Source organism: Equus przewalskii, chromosome 1, assembly GCF_037783145.1.
Source record: "Equus przewalskii isolate Varuska chromosome 1, EquPr2, whole genome shotgun sequence".
NCBI classification, from domain to species: Eukaryota; Metazoa; Chordata; class Mammalia; order Perissodactyla; family Equidae; genus Equus; species Equus przewalskii.
In genome coordinates this window covers 92,431,722-92,445,590 of record NC_091831.1, presented here as the reverse complement: position 1 = coordinate 92,445,590, position 13,869 = coordinate 92,431,722, and the positions used below count along the sequence as shown (strand labels likewise).

At 41.1% G+C, this 13,869-nt stretch overlaps 1 protein-coding gene across 10 annotated transcripts in view; it reads left to right on the top strand.

The window, feature by feature from the left end:
* PDE8A (phosphodiesterase 8A) overlaps positions 1–9,978 on the top strand; it is a 137,796-nt gene extending 127,818 nt beyond the window's left edge. For all 10 annotated transcript variants that reach the window (XM_070570608.1, XM_008512673.2, XM_070570635.1 and 7 more), the window contains 2 exons: positions 7,347–7,476; positions 8,626–9,978. In XM_070570608.1, the coding sequence (XP_070426709.1) occupies positions 7,347–7,476; positions 8,626–8,732 (237 nt within the window). In that variant the 3' untranslated portion in view covers positions 8,733–9,978. The remainder of the gene's footprint in view (positions 1–7,346; positions 7,477–8,625) is intronic.
* Positions 9,979–13,869: the final 3,891 nt, after the last annotated feature.

The window sequence follows — 13,869 nt, the reverse complement described above, 5'->3', positions numbered from 1 at the left end:
ATATAATGGAAAACTTTTCCAAATTTAGTGAAAGACATACATACGGGTTCAAGAAACCTAGTGAACTTTAACCCATGCCCAGGTATGTCATAGTCAAGCAGCTACAAGGCAAAGATGATGAAATTTTTTGAAGTCAGCCAGAGAAAAATGACGCATTACTTTTAAGAGAACAACAATGCTCCTGTCTCCTGACTTCACATCAGAAACTATGAAGGCCAGAAACCCTGGAACAATGGCTTTAAAATGCTGTTAGGAGAAAACTGTCAACCCAGAATTCTGTATCCACATGGTTCCACTGAGGGATTCTGTCAAACATTTAAGGACAAAATAATGCCAGTCTTACAAATTGTACCAGAAAATAGAGGAAGTGGGAATGCCTTCCACCTCATTTTATGAAGCCATTGTCATTCTGATATCTAAACCTGACAAAGACAATACCAGGAGAAAATTATAGTCCGTTATCCTCATGAATATAGATACAGAGATACTTAATTGAACAGTATATAAAGAGGATAATATGTCATTACCAAATAGAGTTTTTCCTAAGAATGCAAGGTTGGTTTACTATCAGAAAAGCCAATTATTATAATTTGCCACACTAATTAAATAAATGAGAAAAAACATGATTATTTCAGTAGATGCAGAAAAAGCATTTGATAAAATTCAACACCCATTCATCATAAAAACTCTTAGCAAACTAGGAATAGAAGGGAACTTACCTTAATAAGGGCATCTGCAAAAACTTAGAGCTAACATTATCTTTAATGGTAAAATATGGAATACTTTCTCCTTAAGACTGGAAACAAGGCAAGGGTACCCATTCTTACCACTTCTATTCAATGTTGTATTGGCAGTCCAAGCCATTGCAATAAGGCAGGGGAAAAGTACAAAGAACAGAAAGTAAGACATAAATTTGCTTCTATCTGCAGGTGACATGAGTTTTTTTTATGTTGGAAACTGAGTGTACAAGACACTTGCTAGCATTAATAATAGCAATGATTTAGCAGTATCGTCTAACACAAGCTCATTCTACAAAGTCAGCTGTATTTTGTGTACTAGACACAAAAACTGGAAAATGAAACTAAATCCCATTTACAATAGCAATAAAAAACAAGAATTAGGAATAAATTTAACAAAAGAATGTTAGTCCTTTACCACAGAACATTGCTGAGAAATTAAAGAACACTTGAATAAATGGAGAGGTAGCCCATGTCCACAGATTGGAAGACTCAAAGTTGTAAAGATACAGTTCTTTCCAAATTGATGCACAGATTCAGCGCAATCTCAATCAAGATCCCAGCAGGACTTTTTTGTAGAAATTGACAAAATGACTCTAAATTTTATATGGAAATATGAAGGATCTTAAATAAGTGAAGCAAACTCTAATAGGAAAAAGTTGGAAGATTTACTCTTTTTGGTTTCAGAACTTAGAATAATCAAGCCAGTGTGCTGCTGGCATAAGGATAACAAATGCACTGATGAAACAAAATAGAAATCCCAGAAATAGACCATGTTTGTACAATCAGTGCAGAAAGGAAAATTTTTTTCAGCAGGTGGTTTTGGAATATTTGTGGAAATCAACCACAACTCCTACCTCATATCACAGAGAAAGGTCAATTCATAATGGATCATAGACCTAAATACAAAACCTAAAGCCATAAGGCTTTTAGAGAAAAACATAGGAGAATATCCTCAGTCTCTTTGAAGTAGACACATATTTCTTAGGTACAAAAAGCAATAACCATAAAAAGAAAATTTGATAAATGAGACTGAAAATTCAGAAATTATACTCATCTGCTAAAAAATTAATAGGCAAGCCTCACTGGAAGAAAATATCCACAAATCGTATCTGACAAGGACTATATTCAGGATATATAAGGAACTATAACTATAATAAAAAGACAAACCACCTAATTAAAAATGGCCAAATATTTTAACAGACGCTTCACAAAAGAAGATATATGAGTGGCCAGTAAGCATATGAAAAAGTGCTGAACATCATTAGTCATCAGGGAAATGCAAATTAAACCCACAGTGAAATACCACCACACACCCACTAGGATGGCTAAAAATTTAAGACTGACACCAGCAAATGTTCATGAAGATGTCAACCAACTGGAATTCATTCATCAGTGATAGGTGTGTAAAATGCTACAACCACTTTGGGAAGCAATTTAGGAGGGTTTCTTGTTTTTTTGTCTCTTATTGGGGTAAAATATATATAACAAAATGTACCATTCTAGATGATTATGTAGGGTTTTTTTGCCTTTGTTCTTTTAATGTGGTGAATTACATCAATTGATTTCAGATGCTGAACCATCCTTGCATTGCAGGACTAAATCCACTTGGTCATGGTGTATGATCCTTTAATAAGCTGCTGCTGAATTCTGTTTGCTAGTATTTTATTGAGGATTTTTGTATCAGTATTCATGAAGGGGTATCAGTCTTTAGTTTTCTTGTAGTGTCTTTGTCAGGCTTTGGTATCAGGGTAATGCTGGCCTCATAGATTGAGTTAGAAATTTTCAATTTTTTGCAAAAGTTGGAGAAGGATTTTTGTTACTTCTATTTAAGAGTTTGGTAGAATTCACCAGTGAAGCTATCGGGTCCTGGGCTTTTCTTTGTTGGGAGGGTTTTTTATTACTAATTGAATATCCTTACTAGTTATAGACCTATTCAGATTCTCTATTTCTTCATGATTCAGCCTGTGTATGTTTCTAGGAATTTGTTCATCTAGATTAGCCATTTTGTTGGTGCACAGTTGTTCATCAATCCTTTTATTTCTGTAAAATCAGCAATGTCCTCACTTTGATTTCTGATTTTAGTAATTTGAGTCTTCTTTCCTTTTTCTTAGTCAGTCTAGCTAAAGATTTTTCAGTTTTATCAGTCTTTTCAAAGAACCAACCTTTGGTTTTGTTGATTTTTCTCTATTTGTTTTTCTATTCTCTATTTTACTTATCTCTGCTCTAGTCTATTATTTCCTTCCTTATGCCAGCTTTAGGTTTAGTTTGTTCTTTTTCTAGTTCCTTCAGTTGTAAAATTATGTTGTCAATTTAAGAGGTTTCCTCCTTTTTAATGTAGGCGTTTATAGCTATAAATTTCCCTCTTCTCACTGCTTTTTACCACATCTTCCTGTGTGTTGTGTTTTCATTTTCATTTGTCTCAAGGTATTTCCCAATTTTTTTTTGTGATTTCTTCTTTGACCCCTTTGTTGTACTGAATGTACTGTTTAATTTCCACATACTTGTGAGTTTTCCAGTTTACTTTGTTAATGATTTCCAGTTTCATTCCATTGTGATTATGATTTTTTTCTTTTAAAATTTATTAAGACTTGTTTTGTGGCCTAAAATATATTCTATCCTGGGGAATGCTCTATTTGCACTTGAGAAAGATGTGTTATAACTGTCACTGGGTGAATGTTCTGAATATGTCTCTTATGTCCAATTGGTTTATAGTGTTGTTCAGGTCCTCAATTTCTTACTTAACTGGCTGTTCTTGCCATTATTAAAAGTGTGGTATTGAAGTATCCAACTTTTGTTGTAGAAGTGTCCGTTTCTCCCTTCAATTTTGTCAGTGTTTTCTTCATATATTTTGGAACTCTGATATTTGGTGCATATGCGCTTATAAGGCAGACCTCAGAGAAGTGCAGGTTCAGTTCCAGACCGCCATGGTGAAGTGAGTGTTGGAATAAAGCAAGTCACACTAAATTTTTAGTTTCCCAGTGCATATAAAAGTTATGTTTACACTGTACTGCAGTCTACTAAGTGTGCAAAAGCATTGTGTTGAAAAAAAATGTACATATTTTAACTTAAAAATACCTTATTGCTTAAAAAATGCTAATCACATGAGTTCTTCAGCGAGTTCTAATTTTTTTGCTGGTGGAGGGTCTTATAAAAAATGCAGTATCTGCGAAGTAGATTAAGGCAGTACGCACTAAATTGAAGTCTGCCTTTAATTGTTGTATCTTCTTGGTGAATTGACCCATTTAACAATAAATTATGTCCTTGTTTGTCTTTTGGAACAGTTTTTGACTTAAAGTGTATTTGTCTAATATTAGCATAGCCACCTCAGCTTTCCTTTGGTTATTTGCATGGAATATCTTTTTCCATCATTTCACTTTCAGCCTATTTGTGTCCTGAGATCTAAAGTGAGTCTTCTGTAGACAGAATATAGTTAGATAATGTTTTTATCCATTCTGCCAGCTATGCCTTTGGTTGGGGGGTTTAATCCATTTACATTTAAAATACTTACTTTTGATTTTATTTTCTGTATGTTTTATAGCTTTTTGTCTCTCATTTCCTCCATTACTGCCTTCTTTTGTGTTTATTTGATTTTTTTGTAGTGGCATATTTGATCTCCTCATTTCCTTCTGCTAATATTCTATAGATGCTTTCTTTGTGGTTAGCATAAGAATGACATATGACATCCTAAGGTTAGAGTGGTTTACTTTAAATTGATACCACCTTGACTTCAGTCATATACACAAACACCTGTTCAGCTGTCTCTCCATCCCATTTTGTTATTGATGTAACAAATGACGTATTTATACACTGGAAACCCATTAACACAGATCTGTGATTTTTATGCATGTCTTTTAAATCCTGTAGAAAATAAAAAGTGGAATTACAAACCAAAGTTATAATAAGACTGCTTTTTATATTTGCCTTTCTATTTACCTTTACTGGAGATCTTTATATTGTTATGTGACTTTGAGTTACTGTCTAGCTTTCTTGCACTTCAACCTGAAGGACTTCCTTTAGCACTTTTTTATACGCCAGATGTAGTGCTAATGAACTCTCAGCTTTTGTTTATGTGGGCATGTCCTCATTTCTCCATTTTGAAGGGCAGTTTTGCCACACACAGAATTCTCAGTTGACAGGTTTTCTTCTTTTAGCACTTTATGTAATTATCCCACTGCCTGCTGGCCTCCAAGTTTCCTGCTGAGGAATTAGCTGATCATTTTGTTGAGAATCTCTTGTATGTGACGAGTCACTTTTCTCTTACTGCTTTCAAGATTCTCTCTTTGTCTTTGGACTTTTGGTTTTAATGTGTCAGTGTGGTGTTTTTCTTTGGTTTATCCCACTTGGAGTTGTTTGGCTTCTTGGACTTGTAGAATCGTGTATTCAAGTTACGGCAGTTTTTGGCTATTATTTCTTCAAACAATCTCTGTTCCTTTCTCATTTCTGGACTCTGATAATGCTTATATTGGTGTGTTTGATGTTGTCCCTTAAGTTCCTTAGGCTCTTGTCACTATTCTGCATTCTTTTGTCTTTTTCCTCCTCAGACTTGATCATTTCAAATGTCCTGTCTTCAAATTTCTTTCTTCTGCCTGCTCAAATCAGCTGTTGAATTCCTCTAGTGAATTTTTCAATTCATTTTCTGTATTTTTCAGCTCCAGAATTTCTATTTGCCTACTTTTTATAATTTCTGTCTTTTGACATCCTCATTTTATTCCTGTATTATTTTCCTGCTTTCCTTGAGCTCTTTGGGCATGTTTAAGATAGCTGCTTTAAAGTCTTCGTCTAATAGGTCCAATGCCTGTGCTTCTTCATGGATGGTTTCTGCCAATTTATTTTCTCCTTTTGAGTGGGATATGTTTTCCTGTTTCTTTGGCCTTGTGATTTTTTTTGTTGAAAGTCGGACATTTGAAAAAGTAGCCGCCTCTCCTAGTTTGGCTCTGTGCCAGAAAAGCCCCTTACTCATTAGTGGGGCATGCTCTGGGCCTCTGTGTGGCCTTCTCAATTCCACTATACAAACAGCTGCTTTTGAATGTCGTAATTTCCCGAAGAGCCTTCTCCCAGCTTCTCCTTGGGGCCTTGGATGGTATATTATATGCCTCCACGCGTAATATCTTGCCCCAGGCATCTCCAAGTCTCTCATTCCCGTATAGCCTTCCCAAGCAGTAGCCATTGCTTTTCCACCTGAGAGCCAAGTTAGGTGAAACAGAGACCAGTGCTTCAGCCAGTCGAGACAGGTTAGAATGCTGTAAATCAGGTCAGCTCTACTCCCTTCAGTCTGAGGGAAGCAGTTGGGAACAGGGCTGCTGCCTCCTCCAGACCAAGACTGTGCCAGGGAAGGGGTGAGGCAAGGGTGAGTAAAAGATGCCCTGGCATTTCCTACCATCTTGAATGTGGCTTTTGTGAATGAGATTGGGCATTCACTTGGTTGCTGTAGACCTTTGCCTGTTCTCCAGAGTTCTTACGAGGTTATTTTAGCCAGTCTGTTGGTTTTTGATGTTTCCATGGGGGAAGGAGGACTAGGGGCATCCTAATTCGTCATTTTGCTGATGTCACTCTGATGATTGGACTTTACTATAAAAGCCATTAAATGACAGTTTCTTCCTATATTCAGTGGGGTTAGGCAGAACCTATCTATTAGGAGTCCACTCATCCTAACCACACTCTCTTGAGTAGTTTGGGTACGAAGAGTGCCCAAGCCTGAAGACCAGGTGAAATGGCGTCTCTGGTTGCTCTCTTTGGGTGGGGCTCCTCAACTGAACTGGGGGGTAGGGCTTGAGTACTGCATGTCTGGCTTTCTTTGCGGTGTTAGACAGTCTGTCCTATTGTACTTTTGGGCACACTGGTGAAATGTGAAACTTGTAGACCCTGCCCCATGGATTGGGTCCCAGAAAGGAAGCATCTACAAGTGTGGAGCTCTCATTGGTGACCTAGATGGGAACATGGGTCACAGATGATCTGACTGGCAAACAGTAGTCTCCAGGAGAGAAGGGCCCTGTAAGCTCCCTGCCCCTGTCACGTTGAGCCAGAGAGAAGAAATCTCAGCATGAGGGTCGTCGCTGCTTCTGTGTGGATGGGGAGGGCAGGCCTGGACTGCAGCACAGACAGAAAACCCCCTGAAGCCACGAACAGCTGAGCTGACTGACCCTCTGCTAGTAAGATAATGTGGCCCAAGATGAGAAGCAGCCACCAGACCCTTCTCTGTGAAGGGAGCTGTTTGTCACTCGCCACTGCAACCCTGGTGTCGGGCACCTGAAACACATGCTGGGTGGGAGGATGGCTGAGCTGTGACAGCAGCAGGGCGGTGGCTAACTAGTGTGCTCGTGCACCACAGATACCATTTGGAATCTTCCTGAAGGAGGCTTCCAGGTGTTGAAAACGTGGGTTGGGTTGGGTTGGAGTGTCCTCGGGCCCTCCTGGCACAGAGTGCTCCCTTCTGGAAACAGCTTGTTGCCTGGTGGTAGATCAGCTTTGTTGGCTGGTGCTCTCTGATCAGCTTCTCAACCACAAGCTCCTTGGGCTGCCAGGAGAGGCTCCGGTGGAGGGGCTGCTCCCAGGTGGAGTGGAGCCAGATACTGGAGTCTCGTCATTCTAGCCTTTTCTGCTTTGCAGACTGATGAAGAGAAGCGGCAGGACTTACCTGTGGTGATGCCAGTTTTTGACCGAAATACCTGCAGCATCCCCAAATCCCAAATCTCGTTCATCGACTACTTCATCACAGACATGTTTGATGCTTGGGACGGTAAGAACTCTTAGAGTGTATTTCCCTAAATAAGGGGAACTGCGCATTAAGTAGCAAGTAGTGTCTTTGACTCTAGAATATGTTTTGGGGCTTAGACTTTCAGGAAAGACTGAGGAGAAGAAATGAGCCATCCTTGAGGTCTCTTTGTGCACTTTGTCACTAGCTGCCCTCTCCCCATGGGGAGACAGTTGAGAGAATTGAACTTGAGGCCACACAGCTAGTAGTAAAGAGCCTAGGGTTCAAAACCATGCATGCAGACTCGGAACCCCAGTGTTCCTGTGGGAGCCCTTCTGCCATCTGCTCTCCCAGGCTCCCTCTAGCAGACCTGAGAGCGGGCTGCTCTGGACTGATGCACATCGCTCTCCTTTAGCCTTCGTGCCGGCACAGGAGCCTGGCAAGTAGAGGATTCTCAGAGAAGAGGCCCCACTAATGCTCGCTGGACACCTGCTCTGCCCACCCTGGGGGCTGCAGGGCGGGTAAACGCCAGATCCGGCCAGCAGGAGACCAGCCCCCACACCTCCTAGGGAGCAGAGTGGGGAGGGTGGGGCGGGGCTTGTGTCGGGAAATAGGACTGAGCCTGAGGAAAGAGCTCTGGCTTTGGGGCCCGACTGCAGACTTCCAGCTCACTGCTTCTGGGACTGAGATCAGACACACGGCCCTCCAGGCCCCATTTTCTTCATGTGTACCTGGCTTGTCCCCACCTGTGTCCTCCAGGCTCTGGTGCTGGTGGCAGGAGACAGTCTAAGTGAAGCATGTGGCAGTGGAGGGCAGGGGGGCACATAGCAGAGCCAGTCAGGGCCTGGCTTCTGGCACTGCCATAAGGTGGGAGGCTCACAACACTGTGTTCCTGACACCCAGGCCCAGAGATGCTGATTAACTGGCAGTTAAGCAGATTAGCTCCCTTCTGTTTTATTTACCAGGGTTGTCAGCTCAACAGGTGGTCACAGCAGAGCTGCTGGCCTTGAGTACTGGACTTCACGTCAGTAAACCCGGCGCATTCAAGCTGCTGTGTGTTTGCCTGTGTCTGTTTAGCATTATGCAAATACTTGCTCCTGCCCAACCCCTTCCTTAAAATGCTCTCTCCTTAGAAAGCGTAAACTGCTAAGCGGAGGCTGTGAAAGGATATCACATTCCCCTCTTTCTCTCCAGCCTTTGTAGACCTGCCTGAGTTAATGCAGCATCTTGACAACAACTTTAAATACTGGAAAGGACTGGATGAGATGAAGCTGCGGAGCCTCCGACCGCCTCCTGAATAGTGTGCGACACCCCCAGGGCCCTGAAGCTTTGTCTCTCGGGCATTTGAATTCCTGAGGGCAGCCAGAGTTCCTTGGTCCTTTCAGTATTAAGCAGAACAGTCCCCAGGTCTGCACTGCCTGTGAAAGCACACAGGGACGTCAGTAACCTTCTGTAGCCGCCATCTGATGCCATTGCCATAAAGTGCAACTTAGTCCACCGTACCTGGGCCTGCTGCAGGGGCTCCTGAGAAAGTCACATGAGAACCAGGGTTCACATTAGCTTTCATTAAAACCCAAGCTTGGGAGTGCCCCTGCAAAGGACGTTGATGGATTTCCTGCCAGTGACAGAGAATATCTTGTTGCAAACAATTTCTCTCAATTATTTTCAGCACTTAAGAACAACTAATGGCCATCGGATCTTTAGCAACTTTTTCCCACATCATAGAAGGTGCAATCACTTACTTTGGAACACTACTGAAAGTGACTTCTCTTTTAAAATTGAGTAGCAAATGAAAAATACAAAGAAATTTTGAAGTTGATTATTAATATCAGTTATTAAAATGTTTTATTTATTAGAAGTTCAATATTTTCTATGAATTTAAAAATACTTCAAAGCCAAAGCCAACTTTAAATGCCATGACCAAATTTACATGATTCATATGCATTCAATACATATCACTTGGTGTACAGACTTATTTTCATAATGCAAATTACAAATATAAAACGACATTTTTACTGCACTATAGAAATATTTGTGTATGTTAAACTCTTCTCTGATTGATGCTAATTGGAAAAGCAGTTTTGTTGGGGGTCTGACTCTGGAGCCACAGGACGGGCTCCCTCTGCGTGGGAACCAGACTTCTGACCTGCACTGCCATCTGCTCTGCCGTCTGAGGGGCTTTGCAGGTGACCCCCCCCCCAAGAAAAGAAACAAGGAGTTCACACTTTTTTCCTAAATTTTTATAACTGGATTTCCAAAGTCTGCCTTATTTTGTAGTGTTTCTATAAAATATTCCCTATAAAAATAAAGACTGAAAATGGAATATTTAGTGAATTGACATTTTATAACCAATCTGTTTTCATCTGCAGTGGGGAATCTTCAATTCCAGAAATTTTTAAAGGTTCCGTATCTTCACTTTTGAATAAGTGTAGTACCGTGAAGAATGACACATGATGACATGTCACAGTGCTTGTCATTTCATTTTAAACTTGTATTTTTTCCCAGATAAAAATGAAATTAATTAAACTATTTGTTTTTAAGAAATCACGTATCACCTTTTCTTTTGAGTTTTATAATACTTAAAATATTTTATCTTTTTCTCCCTCTAAATAATATTTTACAGAAAAGGTTAATAGTTAAATGACTGTTTCAAGGTCACAAAGGGCCAGATGAATATGTTGAAAAGTTCTCAGAACTACCTTTTAATTGGCCACTTGGTACCACTCAGAGATATCGGGCACTTGGGAGGTTGCACAGGGCCAGCTCCTCAGGGGTCTCTTTGTCTAAGGAAACAAAGGCCCCTTTTTCCTAGGTGAAGATATCTGACTTCTGGTGATAATTGTGGACTGAGGTGGGAAGAAAGCCCTCTTCCCTCCTTCAGGTGCCAGAAAAAAAGGGAGTGACCCTACAAGAACCAAGCCATCAGTGGGTAGAGACAGCAGTGCATGCCTCCACCAAGAACTAGGAGTAATCTGAAAGAGACTTTACGATGAGTGTGTTAACACATTTGAAGAGATAAAAGAAGCAATAGAAACCATTAGGTAAACCAAGATAGTTTTAAAAAGAATAGATTTGGAAAAGGACCAAAAAGACATTTTAGATATGAAGAATATTGTCATTGAAACAAACAGAAAACTTGGGTACAGGTTTAACAGGAGACCAGACATAACTAAAGAGAGAATTAGTAAATTAGAAGACCTAAGGAAATCACTCAGTGCACAGCACAGGGAGATTAAAAATGGAAAATATGAAACAGTTACAATATGCAGAATAGAATGAAATGCTTCAAAATGTGTCTCAGTTAGTAGATGCAGAAGGGAGAACAAATGAGGGATCTGACAGGCGCAAGTCCTCAGATTTAAAAGGCACACTGAATCCCAAATCGGATAAATGAAACAAATCCCCACCACACAGTGAAACTGGAGCACAGCGCGCAGAGAAGAACCTAAAAGCCGTGAGAAAAGACAGATCGCTCACAGGAACGAGTGTGAAACTGCCATCAGACTTCTCGTCCGCAACAACCAGACACGAAGGAATAACGTTTTCAAGCTACTGAAGGAAACTGTCATTCAACAGTGAAGGTAAAGACAATCCCAGATACGCACACAGTTAATTGTAAACAGACCCCAGTGGAAAGAACTGCTGAAAGATGCGCTTGTATAAAATGAGTCCAGAAAGAAGAGGGAGGTTACAGAAAGCAGTGGTAAGCAAAGAGATTGGTAAACATCTGGGCAAAACTACGTAAGTATATTGAGTGGGGAAAAAAATAACAGCGATGTAAAATCAGGAGTAGGGGGAACAGGTATGTAAACTGGGATAAACTAAATGTTCAGGAGGACAAAGAGATGTTTGTTTATTGTAGATTAGGCTTTCAATATGATTACTTAAAAGTTAAGGGAAAGTGTCAAAGGAACAGAAGAATGTGAAATTTAAAATCACTAAATGGAAGACTAAGAAATAAAATGTGACTAATGTGACCAATAAGAGAAATGGGAAAAGTATGAATTAGAAAATACAACAGAAATAGGTACAAATAGAAGCTCACAGCATATGAGAAATCAATTCTAGATTAAAGATCCATCGTGACATTGGAATGGGGGAAACATTCTTAAAATGATACCAAAAGCTTTAGAAAGCATACGGGAAGTTATCTACAAAAGTTAAAAACTATGACAAAATATATAAACCATGCTAGAAAGATTTAGAGATGACCTATAGAAGTAACAAATTAGTATCCAGAATATATAAAGAATGCCTATAAGTCAATAAGAAAAGAGGAAAAAGCAAGATATTTTACTCCCTTCAGATTAACAAAAGTTTTTAAAATCTGGCAGTACCAGGTGTTGAGGGTATGAGAAAATGTGAACTTTTAAACATCAGTGGTAGGAATGTATGACTCTGCACAAGCACAGTGAAGAGCAATTTGGGAATAACTACTAAAGTTCTTCAATTCAGCAATTTTACTCCTAGATCCTAGAGAAGTTTGCAAACGTGCACAAGAAGACATGTTCAAGAATCACCGGACTAGATTTTTCTCATTGTAAAGAGTAGAAACGATCCAGTGTCCTTAGTAGGAGAACGGATACAGGATGTGGCGTTATACTCCGCCTGTGGCGCACCATGGTCGACAGCTTTCAAGAGGGCTCCCAATGATCCCTGCCTTATGGTCTTCGCAGCTTTGGGCTGGACCTAATGGCTTGCTTCTCGCCAATAGAATATGGCCAAAATGACGGAGCGCCACGTCTGAGACATGGCTACAAAAAGCAGTATATTAGTTTCCCAGGGCTGCCATAACAAGTTACCACAAACTGGCAGCTTAAAACAACAGAAATTTATTTTCTCGAAGTTCTGGGGGCCGGAAGTCTGAAAGCAAGGTGCTGGCACATGGTGGTTCCTTTTGTAGGCTCTGAGGGGGAAACCATCCCATGCTGCTCTCCTCACTCTCGCTGATGGCCAGCAATCCTCAGCATTCCTCCACTCCTAGATATGTCATCCCAGTCTCAGCCTGCATCTTCACATGGCCTTCTCTGTGTGTCTCTGCATCATCTCCTCACCTTATAAGGACACTGCTCATTTAGGGACTCTCTGAATCCAATGGTTTCATCTTCCAATCCTTACCTAATTACATGTGCAAAGAGCCTGTTTCCAAATAAGGTCACATTCTGGGGCTCCAGAGGGTCTGAATTTTGAGGGACACTATTCAGCCCATTACAGATGGTGACATCCATCCTGCTCACACCCTTTTCTTCTTTGCTTGCTCTCAGGAAGCAAGCTGCCACGTTGTGAACTGCCCTGCAGAGAAGCCTATGTGGCCAGGCAGTGAGGGCGCCTCCGGCCCACAGCCACTGTGGAACTGAATCATGCCAACAACCACATGAGTGTGTTGGAAGCAGATTCTGCCACAGTCAGGTCTTCAGATGAGGCCACAGCTCCACTAGACAGCTTGATTAAGCCGCACAAGAGAGCCTGCTAAGCCACACCTGGACTCAGCCACAGAAAGGCTCTAGGCCCGCAGCCACAGCAGTGGCCCGGCCCTGAAGTGTGGTTTAAGGAGACTTTCCAGGAAAGTCAGTCAAGTTTCTTCAGCCTTTCCCTTGATAAATCCCTTCTGCTCCAGCTGGCTAGAGTGGGTTCTCAGTTTCAAAATTAAGGACTCCAACCAAGCTCAGCAGGGCGTGCTCCAACCTCATAAATGGGGGCGCCCCTGGGGCAGGGGAGGGACTGATTACTGGGGAGACGTGCAAAGGGAACCGTCTGTACATTTTTTTTAATTCTTCTCCCCAAAGTCCCCCGGTACATAGTTGTAGATTCTAGTTGTGAGTCCCTCTGGTTGTGCTATGGGATGCCGCCTCAGCCTGGCCAGACGAGCGGTGCCATGTCCACGCCCAGGATCCGAACCAGCAAAACCCTGGGCCACTGAAGCGAAGCGCGCGAACTTAACCACTTGGCCACAGGGCCAGCCCTATGTTTTGTTTTTAAAGGAAAAAAATCTAAAGCAGACACAGCAAAATACTAACATTTATTAGATCTGGTGATGGGTATATTGGCTTTTTAAAATATATATTTCTATACTTTTATGTTGAAATATTTCTTAGTCTTTTAAAAAATGTGGAGATTATGCCTGGTGACAAGGCAGCTAGGAGAATATTTTAAGTGGAGAAAATCTTCCTAAATAGTATACAAAACAGGGAAGCCAGGTGAAAAAATAAGAATGAACTCAAGTATAAAAATTAAAATATTCTAGGGGCTGGCCCCGTGGCCGAGTGGTTAAGTTCGCTCGCTCCGCTGCAGGCAGCCCAGTGTTTTGTTGGTTCGAATCCTGGGCGCGGACATGGCACTGCTCATCAGACCACGCTGAGGCAGCGTCTCACATGCCACAACTAGAAGGACCCACAACGAAGAATATACAACTATGTACCGGGGGGCTTTGGGGAGAAA